This window comes from Accipiter gentilis, chromosome 9 (assembly GCF_929443795.1).
Source record: "Accipiter gentilis chromosome 9, bAccGen1.1, whole genome shotgun sequence".
Lineage (NCBI taxonomy): Eukaryota > Metazoa > Chordata > Aves > Accipitriformes > Accipitridae > Astur > Astur gentilis.
Genome location: NC_064888.1, coordinates 1,230,711 through 1,252,800, shown reverse-complemented (window position 1 = coordinate 1,252,800; position 22,090 = coordinate 1,230,711). Strand labels below are relative to the sequence as shown.

At 54.8% G+C, this 22,090-nt stretch overlaps 1 protein-coding gene across 2 annotated transcripts in view; it reads right to left on the bottom strand.

Moving 5' to 3' along the window:
* WIZ (WIZ zinc finger) overlaps positions 1-21,669 on the bottom strand; it is a 58,705-nt gene extending 37,036 nt beyond the window's left edge. For both annotated transcript variants that reach the window (XM_049810357.1, XM_049810356.1), the window contains exons 1-2: positions 21,572-21,669; positions 14,543-14,997 (exon numbers count right to left, since the gene is read on the bottom strand). In XM_049810357.1, coding sequence (XP_049666314.1) covers positions 14,543-14,912 — 370 coding nt within the window. In that variant the 5' untranslated portion in view covers positions 14,913-14,997; positions 21,572-21,669. The remainder of the gene's footprint in view (positions 1-14,542; positions 14,998-21,571) is intronic.
* Positions 21,670-22,090: the final 421 nt, after the last annotated feature.

Sequence of the window (22,090 nt, the reverse complement as noted above, 5' to 3'; positions counted from 1 at the left end):
TTTAACAGGGTATTTTCTACCCAGGGTGCTTCCAATTTTGCATTTCCCCCATTACCAAGCCTTTTAAAAACAAAAGGCAAGTGAGAAAGAGCACTGCCCGAGGGTGCCAGCCCTCCATTCAAGTCTTTTACCTACAGCTAAGAGCCCAAATTGAGCCTTTTCAGAGGTGATTCCAAGCCGATCCTTGAAAACCTTTCATTTTTATTATTTCCCTTAAAGAGTTATCAGGCCTCCGAGCAAATTCATCCTCTAGATCCTACTCTGCTCCATCCAGCTTTAAGCAAGATTTATGTGACGGGCGGCAGAAAACTTTCCTCGTCAGCAGAGGACACATCCAGCATCTAATGAAAGAACAGTTTCTATCCAAGCTGCTTGAAAGGCATCCAGACTCTGTTGCAAACTCATCTTGTTTGGATCCATCTCTATTAAATTTCTAGCAGATCTCGGCGGCTCCCATAAAAGTGGCAGTGTTTTTACCGGCGATGAATGCAGGCAATTCACATCGCCATCCCCTTTTGTGCCCTGGGTCCCTCCAACTCCACATCTTTCACCCCCCACAAACTTTTTCCTTCATCTGTAGGCAGGTTTTGGCTTCAGTATCATTAAAACAGGGTTTTAATCACCTAAAAAGCAAAGGTGAGGGAGCCCTGGGAAGCCACCACAAGCCTTAACTCTTTTGTACCTGCAATATTAGCTGGCAAGAAGATCCCCAAAGGCTGTTTTGGATGTTATAACGCCACAGAGAAGACTCCTGAGGGATCTTCTTTTCGCTGTTCATTGCTGTCAGCCTGTAACAAGCTGTCCTCTCCAATTACCGAAACCCACCATCGGCTGCAAAGACCTGGGAACGCTTATTAATCACGCTGGCGTACGTGCAGGAGCGCTCCGGAGAGCACGCGATGTTGATGGGCAAGCCTTGCCGAGTGCGGATGCTTCCCCGAACCGAGCCAAGAGGTTGGGTTTGGTCCTTGGCACGAGTGCAGGCTCTCGGGGCCACCTTGGCACGGCGTTGGGGCCAAGTGCTGGTGTTACGGAGAATTGCTGGATGGCTTCGCCTGGCAGCATCTCACCCCTCCATGTCAGGGTTGGCGGGAACGTGCCAGGCTCCAGTGATAAGGAGATGGGAGCCCAAAAAGCTGCTGAGATCCTTCCTCCACTCAACCATTCTACACAGAAAAGGGCTGGGGGGGTCCTAAACACCCCAGGGTGGAAAAGCAGGACTCTGGCCCCAGGATGAGCAAGAAGTGACCAGCCACCAGCAACGCTTGCTGGAAAATAGAGATAAATTGAGAATATTTTCAGCCCTGACCCAGAGCTTGGACATCTCTGAAGGGACCATCTAGTATAAACTGGGGAGAAACACTTTCCCCAGCCCCTCTGTCCTTGAACTAATCCTTTTTTCCACATCTGGGTGTCCTTGATGGTGAAGCGCCAGAAGTCTCTTCCCACAGATACAGATATTTTCAGGAGACAGCAAGAAAAGGAAGGATTTTGACGACATGGACAGCCCAAAACAATAGTAACGCACTAGATAACATGGATACAAGGAGAACAAACCACCAGGGAGGAAGGGAAGCAGCTGCTCAGCTCCATGTTGCACCCTAGAGACAAACCCGAATGGGATACGTGCCACCTTGTTGTCCTACAAGGACACCATGCTTCCGCAGCAAGAATTTCATGACTTAAAAACCAGATAGATGCTCCCAAAACCACAAAGCACCAGCTGGGGTGAAACCTGTGTGTCCCACTGACACAAGGACATAGAATCTCCTGTGTCGGAAGAGACCCACAAGGATCATCAAGCCCAACTCCTGACTCCACACAGGGCAATCTAGAAGTTAAACCCTGTATCTAAGAGCTTTCTCCAAACTCTTCTGGAAGACCAGCAGGCTCAGGGCCCACAACCTCATCCCTGGGGAGCTTGTTCCAGTGCTCGACCACCCTCTCTGTGAAGAACTCCCTTTCCTAATGGCCAATCTGAACTTCCCTTGATGCAGCTTTAAGCCGTTCCCTTGTGTCCTTCTACCAGACACCTGAGAGAAGAGATCAGCACCTCCCTCTCCGTTCCCCATCATGAGGAAGTTGTAGACATCAACGAGGCCACCCCTCAGTCTCCTCTTCTCTAAGCTGACCAACCCTGGTGTCCTCAGCCGCTCCTCACAAGCCCTCTACTCCTTTCACCATCTCTGTTGCTCTCCTTTGGACATGTTCTAATACTTTTATGTACTTCTCAGATTGTGGAGCCCCCAAGTGCCCACAGGACTCAAGGTGAGGTCACACCAAAATGTGGGACAACCACATCTTTCGACCAGTTTGCTATACTGTGCCTAATGCACCCCAGGATACAGGTGGCCCTCTTCGCCATGAGGGCACATGGCTGACTCCCGTTGAACTTCCCATCAACCAAAAGCCCCAGATCCCTCTCTGCAGAGCTACGCCCCAGCCTCTTGGCCCCAAATCTATACATGCATCCCAGATGACACCATCCCAAGTGCAGAATCTGTCATTTGTCCTTGTTCAATGTCATACAGCTGGCGATTGCCCAGTGCTCGGATCTATCGAGATCTCTCCGTGAGGCCTCTCTACCCTCAGGGGAATCAACAGCTTCTCCTAATTTACTATCATCAGCAAACTTACTGAGTGTGCACTCAATTCCCATGTCCAGGTCATCGATAAAAACACTGAAGAGAGAAAAACCCCTAGAGAACACCACTAGCCACTGGCCACCAGCCAGATGTTGCCCTGTTGACTCTTTGAGCCTGACCATTCACCCAACGTGTTGTGTTCATGTCTAGCTGTATGCTGGACATTTCATCCAGAAGGATGCTCTGAAACAGTATCAAAAGCTTTGCTAAAATCCTCCAAAACCACATCTACTGCCTTCCCTTCATCCATAAGGCCGGCAGCCTTGTCACAAAAGGATATTCAGTTAGGAAGACATGACCTTCCCTTCATGAACCCATATTGGCTTTGACCGATGACTGCAACATCTTTCAAGTGTTTTTCAATAACTCCCAGAATAACCTTCTCCATAATTTCACCAGGCACCAAAGCGAGACCGACAGGCCTATAATTACGAGGGTCATCTTTCTTGGAAATTGGAGTAACATTTACTAACTTCCACTTGACTGGGACCTCTCCAGAGTCCCAAGACCCTTGATAAATAACAGAAATGTCTCACAATAACATCATCCAACTCTCCCAGTACCCTGGGATGAATCCCATCAGGCCACATAGACTTATGTGCATGCAGTTGCTGCAGCGTATCCCATACAAGTGCCAAGTCAACTGGGAGTTTATCATTCTCCCAGTTGTGGTCCTCCAACCATAGGCTCCACAGGGTCCCAAGGCCCATCACTGGTGTTAAAGACAGGGGTGGAAAAAGGCATGAAATGGCTCTGATTTATCTTCATGCCTATTTATGAGGTGACCAACACCATCAAGTAACAGACCAATGTTTTCTTTAGTCCTCCTTTTGTTGTTAACATAATTAAAAAAAAAACTTTTTTTTTTTTTTGTTACACACCACATTACTGGCTAGACACGGTGCTGCAGGAGGCACAGTGCAAACACAAGTCTCATTTTCTCAGCAGCAGCAAACTCCAGAGAAGGATTAACGTGGCCTCATGCCGAAGAATTAGCTCATTTCTGCTGGGGTTGGGAGAAGGTTACGGTATCTCCATCCCCAGCTTGACCCAGCAGCAGTTTGCTCTTGCAAAAGGGGTCATTACCACTGCCACTTACCCCTTACACGCTCCCGAATAGCTTTTATCCCCCCGATACCGAGAAAAAAAACACCTAGATTTAGGCCACTTGCCGAGGTTTTACACATATCTGGCAGCCCAGCTAGAGCAGGAGAGCAGCCTGGACTGTAGAACAGAAGTAAGCCACCCCGAAAAACCCAGCACTGCAGCCACAACACATTTACGCCCCACTTGCCCCAACCAAGAACTTGGCTTTGCATGGCCAAAACACAAGCTTGCACCAGCACAGAACCTTTCCTCCCTATAAACGCCCGGTGGAGAAGAAGGATTGGGCCATGTCCTACTTTGCAAGGCAGCAGGAGAATCCACAGCCGTGCTCAGTGTTGCCCCCGGCTTATTTTTAAACTGTGGCCCGGTTAGCACGAGCGATGGCACAGGGGAGAGAGGCTGTTAGGGGGTGCTGGATTTGGGAGGTTATTTATAGATGCCGAAAGATGGGCATGGCAGGTGCTCTGTGCCTTGGACAACCGCTACCGAGCACGGGTGTGAAACCTTCTCCCAGCACACCGAGGAGGACCACTGGGCACCAGACAGGAGCCCTCCTCGCCGCAGACTTTACCCATTCAGGGCCACGGTTTTGGGTTACCAAAGACCACCCACAAAGAAAACGCCTTGAACAACACTCACCCTGTTCTCTTGGTGGCACGTTTGAGGACGACACCGTGACCCACCTTCCCACCCCGTAGGAACATTGCCGTGCTTATGAGAAACCACTCAACCCAACCCTCGCGCTACCATCAATTCCTTATTTTGGTGCTTACCCATGGCACAGGTGAAAAGCTACTAACCCCAAAAGTCTTTGGGAAGAGATTCACGGCTGAGAGCTTTGTTAACCCCGCGTTAGAGGAGAGGTAGCGTGGGGTTTTTTCCATGCAACTTGAAGGTTTCCAACTGTACTCCACGTTGCAGCTCCAGCTAAGCCCTGCCTGTTGTCTTGGACTCAAGTATTCAATTATTTATTTGCTAGGCAACAACATGACATCTTTCCTGGCACCGTTCGCAGGCTAAGAGGCTGACGAAGCGGTAATTAGTGAGGAAGGTTACTGGGACTGTGAGCTCAACCTCCCGGTTAAGAGAGGTTGAAAGCCAACAGCTTAAACTCAGCCCAACACCAGGAAGGAAGACAATAATGTTGGGAAACAGCCACGATTTCAGGAGCAGCCCCTTGCCCATGCAAAAAACCTCAGAAAAGGCCACTGGATGTAGGCATTGGGGACTGTCCTGAAGAGCTAAGGCAAGATTAGCAAGAGCTGCACCTCTGTTGGGTGTCTGGTTTCATGTCTTGCATATCTTTTCTGGATGGAGTTCAAAGGCGAGCCATAAAAAAAAAAGTGGCCCAGCGGTTGGCAAACACACCTTGGGACGGGCTACATGTGAGCTGCTCCGCTCCAGAATAAGGTTTAGAGGCACCTGAAGTTCTCTGCTCAACCCAAGATCAAACCAAAGCATGATTTCCTACACCGGACCACTTCACGTGGGGACTCACCTTGCAAGAACGACACTTTTTTTTCCCCCCAAACACCCCTAAAACTCACTCTGACACTTCACAGTTAAAACTAGGACAGTGCCATGTCTCATCACCCCACCAAAGCCCAGATCCAGGACAAACCCCACCTTTGCAAGGGCTGAGTATACTTTGGCCGCCTCATCCTGTTAATTTTATTTCCCAGGCTCCCATAAACCAACTGTTCCAGCTCTTTGCTCCTGCCTCTCATCTCCAAGTCCCTACCCCCAGGAAGGATCATGCAGATGCTCTTTGGAACAACGACGATTGGGAAGAGGTGGGACAGATGGCAGCAGCTCAAAACCCTCACAGATCCTCTGTGACCAAGAATTTAAGACTTGGTTACGGGAGAGTTGAAGGGTCGAGCTTGTAAATCATGTGAACATCTACCAGAAGACTTTAAGGACCAATTTCTTAGAGTTTTTTGGTGTCTCCCTGGGCACATGGCTATACAATGGCTGGCAGGGGCAGCTCAGACCAAGACAGACACACAGACTCAACCAACAGCTGAGCAATCGCAGAAATTGCTCTTCAGAAACTGCCATTTAAGAGACCAACGCTCCCTTCGTGCAAGCCCCAAACACCGCTTCCCTTCTCCATCTCTTTGCTCATAGCTGTTGGCAACCAACGCGAAACAAGCCCCGACACCGGTGACCTGCTCGGGGACAGGAGGACACCACCAAGAGCAAAGCAAAAGATGTTCCTTCAGCTGCAGTGAAATGATGTTAAACCGTTATTTTGTGCAATTTCCGGACATGAGTTCTCCATCTCGGGCATGTGCAGGATCCCTTACCTTCCCCGGAGGACAGCATTGAACTGCAGCCACCAAATGCCACCACTTTAGCACATCTCCAGCCAACCCATGTCCCCATGGGGTTGATTTGTGCTCCATCAGAGGTCCCTATGGCAGGCTCCTGGTGTTACAAATCACACTTTCTAAAATCATCTCCCATTCTCCAGCTGCTCCCAATCCGGCTCTGGGTGGGTGCCCCTCTGGGTGCAGATGCTTTTCAATATTTTAGTGCAAAATTGCAACCGGACCACGCACATCCACATCCATTCAACATCATCCAGATTAACGCAATACAAAGTAATCTTACTTAGCACCAGACTGGCCATGCTCAAAGGTACCAGCGAGATGTCCGGAAGGCAGCTGTACTATAGCGATTCATGGCTCAAAAATGGCAATTACTGGGTTTTTCTTTTAGTGGTGGATCTGTTTGGCTCAGCTTTGCAGCATGCGAGTCCTGGAGGAGCTTTGCCAAGCCCCAACGGGCAGGTACGTGTCATGGTGGGGAGCAGGCTCTGTCCAAAACCCGACACCCCAGTTCAGGGCCATGCACCAGCTCCGTCCAACACTCGACACCCCAATTCGGGGCCGTGCAAAGCAACTGGCAAACATTTGCCATTTGCAGCAATATTTGATGCCTACCACCCAGTTTTAGCAGCACGCATGGCCCTTTGCAACACCTTGCATCCATGGACTACCCGGCACATCTCCATCTCCAAATCCTTGCTGCGCAAGAACGGAAAAAACCACACCATACAGCTTAAATCCAGCTTTTCCAGCACCTGGCATCCAAAGGGCTCGATCCAGCACAAGCAGGAGCCTGAGCCCAGCACCCAGCCACATCCTCCGGATCCAGCTTAGGCATCCCTGGACCCCGACATCCATCCACCGCCAGGTTTTATCGATTTCTACCGTGCAGCCAAGCTGCCACCACCAGTGCTTTTCCAGCTACTTTCTCCTTATCTCCATCTGCTCCATGGCAGTTTGGTTATTTAAGCACCATGCAGACTTTGCTTTTCTAAGCAAAGAAAAACACCTTTGCCCTCTTCCCTGCTCCCTCTTCCCCACTCCGATCCCTTCCAAAAGGATACTCGGGACTTTTGGAGGGGAGAAGCGGGTTTGGAGAGTTGTTCAGTCTTCATCCACCACCTCCTGTGCTCCCATGGTGAGGATGAGCATGTTTTGGGGGTAAAAACCTCCCCCTGGAGATGCTCCAAGGTGGGTGGGGAGCTGGATAACGTGACAACGTGGATTAAGAGCCAGCTCAACCCACAGTGATTTGTCACTGGTCCCACCAACCCCAAAGTGACCCAAATTCAGGCAATTTCATCCCGGTGATTCCTTCATCCCACGAGATCCCCATGGCCCATTATGCTCAGCCTGGAGAGCAGCGCCCATTTAGCAGGATGCCCCTAGAAAAGCCCGTGCTGCATCTAACAAGCTTTAACGATGACAAAGGTGGCAACATCTCAGAGGCCAGTACCGAGGACATCTACAAGGACACACTCTGTGAGCACGCACAAAGAGACGCCGCACAGCTCCCACCATCCCCGATCCCAGTAGATTTCTTCTCATTTTGCAAGGGAAACCAAGTGCACAGCCCAGATCTACACCCCCCTGTGGCAGCGGGATTTTGCCAGGGGTGCAAGGAGAAACTGAGTCACGCATGGAGCCTTGCAGCTTGAGATTATACCTTTTTAAGATAATTTAAGCCAGACACCACCCTTTGGGCAGCAGTGACCCAAAACCAGGCTCTCCTCAGCCCCACAGAATGGGTGAGCATGGTTATTCCCCCAGGGCAATTAAAACACAAATTACTGCCAACCTGAAGTTGTCCCCAAACCATTCCAGGCTGTAGACACAGATGGGGACAACTTCCCAACACACACAGCACTGGCGACCATCACACCCTGCAGCTTATTTCTGCCATTTAATTTCTTTCCAGGAGTATTCAGAAAGAAAAAATACCTACAACCTACAGCCCCACAGGATCGTCAAGCACTGAGCTGTCAGGACAAGCCAGCGCCTTCCCCCCGGGCTCATTCCCTGCGGGGGCAGCAGGCACCGAGCCCACCTCTGCCCGGGAATGTCGTGCCCTGCCCTTCAACTTTCCAACAGCATCGGGTGGTGGCGGGAGTAGAGGCAAACACGGCTCTGAGCATCCTTCCTGGGGCTCTTGTGCATGACTCCAGGCTCAAGAGGGTTGTTGAGTTTCATTCCAGCAGGGGGGAAAAAAAAATAAATAAAAAAAAATATATATATTAAAAAAAATAATCGGATCGTGCAAGTGGGTGCTGGAGAGGGGAGGGGATCTCTGAGCGTCGGGATCAGCCTTTCCCAGAAGCAATCTCAACTTCAAGAGCTCCTTAATGGTGCTTGGAGGGATGAATCAAAAGAGACTCTTGGCCCGTGACAGCGGTTCTTGCAAGTCAAGACTGGAGGGGGAAGGGGAGAAGGATGGAGAGGGGACACAGAAGAAGGGATTAAAAAGAAAGGAGAAGCCGGGGGGAAATAAAATAGGTGGAGAAACAAAAGGGATACGGAGGTGGGACAAAGGCTGAGCCTCAGCCCCTGCCACATGCAGTCCATCTTGGGTATTGTCCTCGCTGTCAGACCTGTATAAATTAAAACCCCGGAGCCACGAGCACCTCCCCTACCTCCTTTCCGCAGCATCGTCTCTTCCTGAATGAGGCAGAGAAAAAAAGTCTGTAAAAACTTCCCTATCTCCAGCTTCCCAAGCAGCCACACCGCCTGATGCTCTAAAAGCTTGAGCATCCTTGGGGGGGGGCAGCTCAAAGGGGTGATTCCCCCCAAGGTGGTAGGGTTTGGAGGGGTTTGCTCCTGCTAGAAACCTCCTGCCAAGAGGACCAGGCAGCGCAGGGTGCTGCATGGTGCTGAACAAGCCTGTGGGCTCTGGTTCTCTGCCAGCCCTTTCACGTCGCCTCCCAAAAAAAGACACGGTGGATTTATTTAGTCGCCTGGATCCTAAAAAAAAAAAAAAAAAAAAAAAAAAAAAAAGAAAATCCTGCTCCTTTTTTCCCCCCAGAGCTAGAAATGGCCCCAAACTAAACCAAGAGTGGCTTCCCCGCGATCGCAATCAAAATAACCATAAAGAGCTCTAAATTGGGAATAAACGACACTGCGGCTGGGTTTCACCGCCTGCAGCATGGGAAAGCCCTGGGGTGCCCATCACGCGTGGGCAGCAGGACATTAAAGCAATTTGGGATGAAAACGCTCCTTTTTAGCTAAAGCACACGAGCTGTTTGTACCTAAACTGGGTGCTTTCCCAGTTGTCCCAGTTTGGCACATGGTCGAACCATGCATCAGTTTGGGCTTTCTAGTCTGATATTACGATGGATAAAATCTGGTCCTGCAAAGCCAGGGCCAACCCTGGGGATATTAAAACATCAAGACCTAATCAAACCCCATCTCCGATGTGACCAGGAGCAGAAGAGGAGCCTGATGCTGACCCTCAGTAGCTCGGTCGGATCCTGTGCCGGTGACTGAACATATTATATGACACAAAAGAGAAGATTTGACTAAATCAAGACGTATCTGGCAGCTCCAGTGCCAGGAAGGGCAGATTTTGGGGTCGATAATCTCACGCCAGGACCGCAAACGCTATTTCCTCTCTTCTACCCATCTCATATTAAATCAACGCGTGTTTTGCCTTCATTAATTTGGTTAATTAACACGGCAGCTCCTGGATGGAGGGCACTGGGGGTACACGAACCCACGGCACTGACTTGCTATGGGGCTCTGCCATCCACAGAGCGTGGCAAGCCCATGTTGGGGACCTTGCGGCACTGCACGATGCCACGGGGGCTGTAGTGACACCCCACGCTGTCACAGGACCCCCAGAGCAGGGCGTCCCTGCATCGGGGACCCTGGTGACACTCCACACTGCCCCAGCACCCACAGAACATCCTGCTGTCCCTGCATCAGGGTCATTGGTGACACCATAGACTGTCACAGCATCCCCAGATCAGGATGTCCCTGCACTGGGGACCTTGGTGACACCACACGCTGCTGCATTGGGGACCTTGGTGACAACACACTGCCACGTCATCCCTAGAGCAGGACGTCCCCGCATCGGGGACCTTGTGACAGCCACAAACATCCCTGGTGTAGCATGTCCCCACGCCAGGGACATTAAGACAACGTGAACTGCCATAGCAGGGTGTCCCTATATTGGGGGACCTTGTCACACCCCACACCACCACAGCAATCCCAAAGCAAGATGCCCCCAAATTGGGGACCTTGTGACACCCCACACGACCACGGCATCCCCACAGCAGAACAACCCTGCATCGGAGACCACAGTGACACCCGACACTGCCACGGCATCCCCAAAACAAGATGTGCCCAAATTGGGGACCCTGTGACACCCCACGCTGCCACAGCAATCCCAAAGTCCCTGCATCAGGGACCTCGTGGCACCATCCCCAAGCACAAGGAGGAGTCGGGTGCTGTCCCCTCCCACACGTGCAGCCAAAAGCACAACCACAACTCACCCCCTGCAGCCGCCAAATCCCCCTCCAAACCTTCCTCCCGTCCCACAAGTCCGACCTCGTGCTCCATCGCCAGCCGGGACACGCAGCCGGGTGACCGGGAGGAATGGGGGGGTGGGGGGGGGCAGAACCGAGGGGACTATTCCCTCCCCAGGCAGCCCCAAGCCAACACGATGCCGTGAACGTAGTAAGGGAGGAAGAACCGAGCAAAAGCTCGACGTGTTCATGAGCTGCAACCGACCACGGCTCCGACCACGGCTCCAACCGCCCTGCCGATCCCTGTGCCGATATGGGGAGGAAAACTGCCCCCACCCCCCCGGGGCGTGGGTTGATAAGGGTGCTGGCAACTTGGGAAACAAGGAGGGAACCGCAGCTTGGAGATAAAGGCTCAGGATTCGGATCCCACCTCGCCAGGTCCCACGGGGAAGTGGCACCCCCCGCTTCACCCTGGGGGGGCACGGGGATGAGCCTCAAAATAGGAAGGGGGTAAAGGTTGGAGCATCTCTGGCCCCGTTGCTGCCGTCTGCAACAACAAGTTACCCGAACCGCTTCCAAAAGGGCCCCTGTGTGGCACAGCACCCCAAAAAAATCCCAGCGAGCAGCCTGAAACATCCCCTCAAAGAGCAAGGAGGGCAGGCGGGGCCACCCAAAAGCCACAAGAAGGGTCCCCATGGGATGTGGCACCACGCCCCCATTGCTTGTGGTGCCTCCAGCCGAAAAAAAACGGGGTGACGGTTCGGGTACCATGATCACGGATGGGAAATCCCCAGCAGCAGCTCCTTCCCCCTCCCCACGCTGGCTCAAAGCTCAGTCGGGCAGAACGAAGCAGCTGCCCGAGCCGCCACGGTGCTCGCTCCTCTGCTAACGAGCCTGCACACTGCAGAGCCCAGCCGCCGCTCGTTTGCCACGATCACTGGCACTGGGGCAAGCGGAGATGTAGGTTTTCTTCCTCCATCTCCTCTGCTACACAGCTGTCCTTTGTGGGTCACGCTGCACGGGGCGTGCTGCCCCTCCGGCACCGGCTTGGCACTCTCTTGCGCGCAAGCGGCGCTACTCGGCGCCAGCGGCACCCCCAAAAACCACCCTTTTTGAGAAGAACATCTCTCCCAGTGATCACTTGCTGACCTCCCAGCAGCAGCATGGACTTTGCCTGGCTCCAAAAACCTACTGGCAGCTGCCAAACCACCTCTGGCTCATCATGGTCAGCGGCACTCAGCAGATACCCGGGTAATTTTGCCGCGATGAGGCTGGTGGAGGCATCAGAAAAGCCACAAATCCTTGAGGTCGGTGGCACCGCAAGCCTTTGTGCAGGGTCCTCCCACCCCACAAGACCCTTCAACCAGCGTGCCAGCCTTGGACACCGTTTTGGCACATTTCGAGCTCAGAAGCAGCGACGGGGGGTTGCCCAGCCCCTCCGATTGCATCCCCTTAAGTCTGCCCATGTGCAGGGCTGCAGCTGGGTCCACCTGAAGCACCCCAGGACCCCAGCTGAGCCCCACCACCCAGCCAGAGCCAGGCTGGACACCCAGATGGGGACATTCTCCATCTCCCAACACAGCCCTCACTACTTTTTGGGACACCGATTCCCTCCTCCTCTAAACACCATCTTTAAATACCCATATCCATCCTCTGGAGCTAATTTTCCACCCATTGACCACAGTGAAGGAACCAAGAGCCGAAAAGCTTCCCAGATGCAACATGGTCCTTCCCCACCCACCACAAGATGGGTAAATAATAGGGGGGCTCACCAAGCAGATCACCTGCACCAGGAGATAAGGTTTTAAGTCAACCGGTGCTTGCAGAGATGGGCAAACTCATTACGGGAAAGCAGCATTGAAGAGGAATCGCAGCCGCGACTCCACTGCTGTTACCGCTTCCAGGTGGGGAAAAAGCCACCCTCCAGCCAGGGGACAAGTAACAAGGCAAATCACTGGCCAGTAGTGGGATCCATGGCCACCACCCACCTCGTTTACCAGTGACGACATGGGGATGGGGAAGGACGGGGGGGTTGCAAATGCATGGAGGGGTTCAGGTAGGACTTAGAATGGTGGAGGCACCCAGCCTGCATTTGGCAATGAAATGATGGAGAAGTTGAGGTAGGACAGGGTTAATCCTCCAAAGCAGGCAGAGGACAGACACCAGACAACCAGGGATCTACAGATCAGTGGACAACTTGCAGTAGCTGCGCTCAATAGATAAGGAATCGGCCGGACAGCTGCATCCAATGTCTCAAGGTCCAAGTGGAAACCAGTAACAAGAGGAGTCCCTCAAGGGTCCGTACTGGGATCAATACTATTTAATATTTCCAGCAACAATATGGATAGTGGGATTAAGCACGCCCTCAGTAAGTCTGTGGGTGACCCCAAACTGAGTTGATACCTTGCGGGAAGGGATGTCATCCAGAAGGACCTTGACAGGCCAACGTGACTTCTTGATGGGCCAAGAAGTGGGCCAACATGAACCTCATGAAGTTCAACAAGGCCAAATGCAAGGTCCTGCACCTGGGTCAGGGCAATCCCCAGTATCACAAACTGGGGGATTGAGAGCAGCCCCATAGAGAAGAACCTGTTAGAGCAGGTTCAGAGGAGGCCACAAAGATGACCCAAGAGCTGGAGGACCTCTCCTATGAAGGAAGGCTGATAAGAGCTGAGGTTGTCCAGCCTGGAGAGGCGAAGGCTCTGGGGAGACCTTCCTGTGGCCTTTCCATATATAAAAGGGGCTTATAAGAAAGATGGAAAAAGACTTTTTATCAAGACCTGTAGGGCAAGGGGCAACAGTTTTAAACTGGAAGAGGGTAGGTTTAGATCAGACCTAAGGAAGAAATTTTTTACAATGAAGGTGGTGGGACACTGGAACAGGTTGTCCCAGAGAAGTTGCGGATGCCCCATCCCTGGAAGTGTTCAAGGTCAGGCTGGAGAGGGCTTTGAGCAACCTCATCTAGTGGAAGTTGTCCCCACCCACGGCAAGGGGTTGGACTGGATGACCTTTGAAGGTCCGTACCAACCTAAACCATTCTATGAAAACCTCACTGCTCATCCAAGAGCCCTCAGAGGAGAGTTTTGCCTGGAGCTGAGCCAGGGATGGACCCAACAGGGTCACCCATGGGTGACGGAGATCCCCCACCACCTAATGGGACAATCCCTGCAAGACCAGCCAATGCGTACAGCGGATTTTCACGATGCCAAGGGCATCCCAGTATAGCTCCATGCTGGCACTGGGGGCTAACCAGTCCTTGCCAGAGCTGCTCATCCCCCGGCACCCACAAAGCAGTGGCGGCACGGCTTCCCCGGCACCAAGCGGTGGGGCAGAGGATGATGCCTTCACCCTGCAAGTGCACAGCCACCCTTAGCAGAGCTGGAGGAGTGTTTCCGTTTCGAGAAGAGGGGAATTCAGCAAGGCCAGGCGCAGGTGGCACAGTTTCGCTCTGCTCAGCACGACCGCGGCTTCACCAGCAATACCGAAAACACATGGGTCACCACCGCCGTGGCACAGCACCCACCTGCTCCCTCCCAGCGCAGCAGCAGTCCCACACCGACACGCAGTGAAGCACGAGGACAAGCAAGGTGTCACCATTTGGGGACACCGTCGGTTTAGGGTCCCAATATCACGTCAGGAGAGATGAACGGTCTCCAAAATGCCACCGGCTTGACCCACCGCCAGGTTTTGTGCCTGTCTGTGGTGCTGAAGCCGGATGGCGGCACAAGGGCACAGGGATGCCAGCCTGGCATTTGCACCCTTGTTTCTCCTTCCATCAAATCCATGTGTTTCTCACCGTACTGTGGTTCCCACTTCACCGTGAGATGCTGAGAATTGCCAAGAGAGCAAACACCCGCCGCAAACCGCTCCAGAATGATCGCGCGACCATCAAGCAAACCAACTGAATCAACCCGAGCATCACCAACCACACATGAAGGGCCAGGAGATGTCCCTGTCCCCCAAGAAGCCACCCCAATGGCACCGACCGGGGACTTACCAGCCACATCGTGCGCTTCCAGGGCGATGTCGGGCTCCTGACGGGAGAGCGACGAGAAAAAGTCGGGATCCTCTTGCAACGAGTGCAGCTCGGTGCTGGAGGGTCCCTTCCCCTCCCTGCTCATTGTCGCCAGATCATCCCCAGCGTAGAAAGCATCTTCCTCGAGCTCTGTCTCTGTTTCCACCGACGTCCCAGATAAAGCCGGGTTCTCCAGGGGCTTTTTTGCATCTTGAAGGAAAGCGGCTCTTCGTTCTTCGCCTTGGGGGCACTCAAGGGCAGGAAAAGTCTCTTTGTTTGGCTCTGGTGTCATTAACAGGGCTCTGCCTCCATCTCCTTGGCGCTCTGAGAAATTAGGGACAGCTTTCTCCATCCCTTGCCGATTGTGCTGTGTCACTTGGAAAAAAACACCGCGCCGGCACTCGGGAGGGTTGGCGGCCAGGGACTGCCGGAAAAATCTACAAGAAATAAGATAAAAGAGGAGAAAATTAGAAAAGAGACTGGATTTTGCCAAGGTGGAGGAGAAACAGTTGCGGCTGCGCCCATGCCGGGAAACCCGACAGTCTCGTTGCCTCGCCATGGTCACCAAAGCTGTCAGTGTCCTGGAGCCAGGCAAGACATCGGGTCCCATCACTCCCCCCTCACAAAAATTGGTGCTGCCGGTAGCCAACACGGTGCCAGGTCCCTGCCAGTGTCAACAGATCCCAAAAGGTGCCACTTCTCCTCAGTATGAACCTTCTTTCCTCCCCTCTGCATCACCATTTGCCAGGGGAACAGCACCCCCTCCACCCTCTGCTAGACACTCCACAAAAAACCCCAATCACCCCCAAATTCATTATTTATCCCTCAAAACATTCAATCACCACAATGCGGCGCTGGGAATGGTGCCAGTTTGCACCCCTGGCAGCTCTGCTCCACCACCAGCTGCCCCAAAATCGGGGTAGCTGACCCCAAAACCAGAGCACGTATGGGGTTTTGGGATGCTGTGCTGCATCCTTTTCCCTGGATAAATTCAAGCAGATGGGACAAAGTGGTACCTTCACACTGGGCGACACTCAAAGGGTTTGGGGACCCCTCAAATGCCAACTAGGTGCCGGCTGCTCAAGTGTGGATCCCCCCCAAAAAACAAACCACCACCCCAAAACACCTTCCACCAGCCGACGCTGCTGCAGCTGCAGGTTAAAGGCTGAAAAATAAAATCATTAGGGGAAATAAAGAAGAGTGCTCAGGATCCTCATCTCTGCGGGGTGAAGATGCCAGGTCGAATCCTGACTCAAGCAGGCGGAGCAGGGAAAAATAGGAGGAAAGAGGCGCTAAAAAGCCGGGCTTATCAGCTCCGCTGGAGGATAAAGGCACAGGAGGAGAGTGAATGAGCTAAATTTACCCCAGCGAGAAAGGAGAAGGCAGAGAAGAGACTATAAATACCTTCAAGGTAAGAATGCAAATGAAGAGGGAATTATTCAAGCTGGTGCAAGATGTTTCCCCGCCCCAGGGGCTGAGGGAGGAGAACCATGGAGCAAACCCCAACGCCCGGCGGCCACCCCAAAATGCCACCCCAAAATCTCTCCTGCCCCAAAGCGACCGGTGCCTGCCGCTTCCCCGGGGAACAATGCCCGGAGCCAATGTGGGTTAGTTTGCCAATAGGAAGTTAAAATAGAAATTCAATTAAATAAATGAAAAGTAAGTTGGCTCCGCGCGCCGGTGTCTTTCTTTTGTGAGGATCGGTAGCTCTGGCTGGCTTCGATTTGTACGGATATTCCACCGACATCGCCCTGAAATGGCACCCGATGCCAACGCTGTGCCGGCAGAACGCTCTTGCCCCGAAGAGCAGTACCACATCGACACTTCCCCCAATTCCATGGAAGGTTTTTGGGGAGCAAACCCCAAATCTGTTGACGTTTAGGGATTTGCTGCGGTGTCGGCTTGGTGCCAGTGGGCTGGGATGAGGGATGCTCCGCCGGGATGAAGCCATCCATGCCGGCTAACCGGAGAGAAACAGTGGATTGCGGCATCATCTTTAACCACCATCCAGCTTAAATCCAGTCCGACACACACGGCACTCCCTTTTTACCGCATCTCCCATCGTGCCACAGTGGCTCATCCATCGTGCCAGCAAGGAGCGTTGGAGAAGCCTCCACATCAAGCGGCGCCAGCAGGATGGGAGCCCAGCAGCCGGTTCGGCACCGGCGTTTCTCCCCATGTTTGCCGGTGTGCCGTCAAACGGCGAGGAGTCGCCCCAAAACGTGTCATCGCCGCGCTGCAGGGAAATAAAAAGGCACTGCAAGGCACCATGTGCCGGCAAAGCTGGCAGGGGACAGGCAGGGGACAGGCAGGGGACAGGCAGGGGACAGGCAGGGGACAGGCAGGGGACAGGCAGGGGACAGGCAGGGGCACCTGGGATCCAGGGGGAGAAAAGCCATTGAGGAGTTTTGCCTTTTTAATTGCAGCCACATCTCAGGCCGGTGGAAACCCCAGCGCATCCCTGAGCCAGGGGGATCCATCCAGGTGAGAATGGGTGAAAAAAAAACCACAAAATGGGTTTATTTTGAAAAGCTGCGGGTTTTGGGGGGGATGTGGGTTTGATCTGAGCCAACTCCAGAACGGCATCTGGCATCCCTCGGGGACTGCCAGTTCCTTTCCCTGGCAATAAATCGCAGCATCCCTTCGGCACCGCGTTTGCCGGCTCGCTCCAAGCCTTTGCTCACTGAAACACGTCTCGCCGTGGCTGTGCCGAAACTCCCGTGCCGGGAATGACACCAAATCCCCCACCCCGGCATCACACTCGACATCACCCACCAGCACCTCAACCCACCAAAACCCCAAACCCAACCAAGCACAAGCCGGAGCAGACGGGGGGGGGGACACACATCATTGGTGCCACGTCTCCCACCTTGCTCACCAAAAAAACACAGATTTTTCCAAGTTTTCCCTTTTTTTCCTTCCCAAAAAAACACAGATGAATCCATCTGATGTCCCGGCACCTAAAAACCCACCATCCTCCCCAAAAACCCGCTTGGCTGTTTTCAAGCTCATCAGGACGGGGGGGGGGGGGGGGGGGAGGGAAATAAAAGGGAGTTTCTTTTCTTCCCCGGCTCACTCCGCAGCAGCACCCTAAAAAGACCCGAGCGCTCACCGTAAACTTTAAAAAGCCTCTTCCCAAGCTCTGCTCCCTTCCCAAGCTCTGCTCGCTTCAAGGGTGGGAGCTGGACTGCGGAAACCCTTCCCCCAGCCCATCGCCCCAGAGCCATGCAAAGGCGGAGCAGAATTGGGACAATTTAAATGCTAAACCGGTTAAGTGGGGACAATCGCTGCCTTCCCTGGAAGTCAAGAGGAAGGGGCCTTTCCCCAGGCCAAACGGCTCCAGGCAGTTTCTGCAGTGGGTTACCCTGCGAGTTTGCTGCACGCTTGAGTCAGGAAGGCTTTGGCCGGGTGTTTTTTCCCCTGCGGGGTTTTCTGGTTTGGTTTGTTGTTTTTTTTTATTTTGCCTTGCAGGGAGAGCAAAGCCACAACGCAGGAGAACAGCACTGGTTCCTTCCCCCTCAGTGATGGTTCATGGCCAAGCGTGCAGGGTCCAGCACACTCACCGCACGCTTGAGCTGGGTGCGCTGTGGCTACAGCTACGTATTTTTTCCCTGCGTGGGTTTGTTTTTGGGGTTTTTTTGCCTTGCTGGGAGAGCAGAACCATGACACAGAAGGACAGTGCTGGTTTTTCCCCCTTTAGATCACATCACGACCAAGCGCGCAGGGTCCAGCACGCTTGTAGCATGCTTGAGCCGAGCAGACTACAGCCGCATATTTTTTCCCCCCACGTTACTTTTTTTTTTCCTCCATGGGAGAAACCTGTGGCAGAGCAGACCCACGGTGCAAAATAGCACTAGGGTTTTTTGCCCGCTCCATGCTGGGTCACAGCCAAACGCGCGGGGTCCGTCCGGCGCACTGACGGCGTGCTTGAGTCAGGCACGCTATTGGCCATGTGTTTTTATCTCCTGTAGGTTTTTTTCGTCTCTGGGAGAAACATGTGGCAGAGCAGAGCCACAACGCAACAGGACGGCACTGTTTCTTCTCCCTCCGTAGTGGTTCACGGCCAAGCGTGCAGGGTCCGGCACGCTCCAGGCGCCCTTGAGTCAGGCAGGCTACAACAACATGGCTTTTTCTTCGCATGGGTTTTCTTCCTCTCTGGGAGAAGCCTGTGGCAAAGTGGACCTGCAGCACAAGAGGACAGCGCCGTTTTTTCCCCCCTCCGTGGCAGTTCATGGCCAAGCGTGCAGAGTCCGGCACGCTCCAGGCACGCTTGAGTCGGGAAGGCTACAACCACGTGTTTTTCCCCTGTGTGTTTTTTTTTTTTTTACCCCTTGCATGGCAAAACCAGAACCGCGATGCAGGACAACGGCGCCAGTTTGTCCCCACTCTGTGCTGGGCCGTGGACAAGCACGCAGGGCGGCGTGCTCCTGGTGCGCTTCAGTCAAGCAAGCTACACCTATGTATTTTTTCCCCCGCATGGTTTTTTTCCCCCCTTCCTGGTAGAAACCTGTAGCAGAGCAGAACCACAATGCAGGAGAACAGCACTGTTTTTTCCCCGCTCCATGCTGGGTCACAGCTGAGCACGCAGGGTCTTGTGCGCTCCCGGTGCACTTCAGCCAGGCAGACTACAGCCGCGTGTTTTTTTCCCCGCGGGGTTTGTTTTTGTTTTTCCTCCCCGGAAGAGACACGGGGCACAGCGGAGACACGGCGCAGGAAGACGGCGCTGGTTTTCCCTCCTCTGTGCCAGGTCATGGCCAAGCGCGCAGGGTTTGGCATGCTCCCAGCACACTTGAGCTGGGCAGGCTGCGGCTGTGTATTTTTTTTCCCCTCTGCATGGTTTTTATTCCTCACATGGCAGAACAGAATCACGATGTAGGAGGACGGCACCAATTTTACCCCTCCGTGCCAGGTCACGGCCAAGCTCGCAGGGTCCTGCACGCTCAAGCCGGGCAGACTCCAGCCACAGGGGTGGGGGTTTTTCCCCCCACGTGTTTTTTTGTTGTTGTTTTTTCCTTGCTGGCAGAGCAGAGTCGCAATGTGGGAGGACACCGCCAGTTTTTACCCCTCCGTGCCAGGTCACGGCCAACATCGCAGGGTCCAGCACGCTCCCAGCGCGCTTGAACCGGGCAGACTCCAGCTGCGTGTTTCTTCCCAGCATGGTTTCTTCTTCCTCGCATGGCAGAGCGGAGCTGCAACGCAGGAGGACGGCACCGGTCTTTCCCCCTCCGTCCCAGGCCACAACCAAGTGCGCAGTGTCCAGCACACTCGCGCCAACGCCGCTTACGTGCAAAACACATTGCGGCCATGAAAAACAACTCAGAAGGGGAGCAAGCACTCCGGATTTCGATGCGAGAGGAATTCAGGGAGGATCCAGGAAGCTCCCAGGGCTCGAGCTGGGATCCCGGATAATTTCCTTCCACGGGGAAACCTCAAGCGATTGGCGACATTCCTCCCTGGAGTTAACGAGCTCGTTTAGCAGAAAAGTGGCTTTTTCCCCCCATCCCGGAGACTGAACGAGCAAAGGACACATCCCCCAGGGAGCTCTTCCATTTCTGCTCTGATGGTCATGGCTACAAGCTGGCAAATCCTGTGCCGAGGGCTTTCCTTGGGATGCTTGGCTTTGCTGGCGCTGGGATCCTCAGGGAACTCAGCTGCGGGGTTGTCAGCGCTGTCGGAGGGGGATTTCGTGGCGTTGAGCAGAGACGATCCGCGCGCCAGCTCCTCTAAACGATGTGCCAAGGAGGGAAATCCAGCGTTGAGCCATGCCGGGATGAGCCAAAAGCTGCTCCAAGCGGCGCTGAGCCATGCCAGGATGAGCCGAAAGCTGCTCCAAGTGACGGTGGCACTGCTCTCGCCTTCGTGCCATACAGCAGCGGTGCCGGCTGGGCTCCGACCCTGCTCCCTACCATCAAGCTGCTTGGGAAGAGGAAATGTTCCCGGCACCGTGCCCGAACCCGCCGTCAAACCCACCGGCGGCACGGCCCATCCACGGCATGGAGTGAAACACCGTGGCATTGCCATCTTTACAGCCCCCCGCCGGCTGCGACACCACTCTGGCCGGTGGAAGAGGGAAGATTAAAAGCTCCCGGTGGACATTACGAGGTTGCCCATCGCCGGATGCTCGTTTAACCTTGGTTAACGAGCCCAGCAGAGGTCGGCCTCCTTCCACCAGCGCAGGAACGGTGCCGGCGATCGCGACGCAGGTGAACAGGCACGGGGAACGGGTGAAGGGAAGAATTAGCAGGGGTCTGGATCCATCTCTGCCACATTCCCAGCCGGCGGATGCCAAATCCATCACCGCTCGGTACTGGGTGTCCCAGTGCTACTGCCTGGCACCTGCTGCACGCTGCCTGTACTTACGCCCCTGCCAGTCCCGGACACCCAAGTCCCCTCCTCAACACAGACCCCTCCAGGCCCCTGAGTCCCCTCCTCAGCACAGGACACCCCCCCCCCCTCCAGACCCCTAGGTCCCCTCCTTAGTACAGACCCCCCTCTCCTCTCCAGATGCCCCCCCCCAAATACCTGAGTCCCCTCCTCAACACAGCCCCCCCCCCCCTTCCCCTCCAGACCCCCCCAGACCCCTGGGTCCCCTCCTCAACACAGACACCCCCCCCACCTCCCTATATCCCCCCAGACCCCTGGGTCCCCTCCTCAACACAGACACCCCCCCAGACACCTGGGTCACCCCTCCATCACCACCACCCCCCCCCCCCTCCCCGGGACCCCTGGCTCCCCGTACGCCCTCCCCCCCCCCGCGGACACCTGGGTCCCCCTCCCGGTTACCTCAGACCCTGGACCCCCCCAAAAAAACATCTATGCCCCCCCCCCCCCCAAACCCGTTTCAGCACCCGGGACGGAGCCGGTACGAGGCGGGGGGGGGGGGGGGGGGGGTCAGCGTCACCTCCCCCCAGCCCAACCGCGGGTCCCCCGGTAACGGCTCCGTTTTGTCTCCCACCGGGCCGAACCAGACACACACACACACTCCCCCCCCCCCCCACGGCGGGTACTCACCCCACCGGTCCCCCGGGGCCAGGCCCACCGGGCTGCCGCTGCCTCTTCTTCTTCTTCTTCTCCTCCTCCTCAGCGGCGTCGCTGCTGCTGCAACCGCCGCCCCCGCCGCCTCCTGCCCGGTTCCGGCCTCCACAACAGCCGCCTCGCCGGGGACATGGTCCCTTTAAATCCCCCCCCGGGGGCCCGGCCGGTCCCGGTCCCGGTCCCGGTCCCGCCGCCGCCGCAGCCGCCGCCGCCGCCGCCTCCTCCTCCTCCTCCTGCGCCTCTCCGGCCTCTCCCCCGCCCCCCTCCCGCCGGCGGGGCCTGACTACGTCACGCCGCGCGCCACCGGGCCGCCGCCGACATCTTGAAGGCGGCGAACGGGAACCCAACGCCGACGCGGCCGCCGCCCTCTCTTCGTCTTCTGCCGCCGCCGCCATGTTAAGGGCCGCGCCGTTCCGTTCAGCCCGCCGGCCCGCCCCGACGGAGCGGCGGTCGTCGTCGCCGCCGCCCTCCGCCGCTCTCCCCGACGGAGCGCGG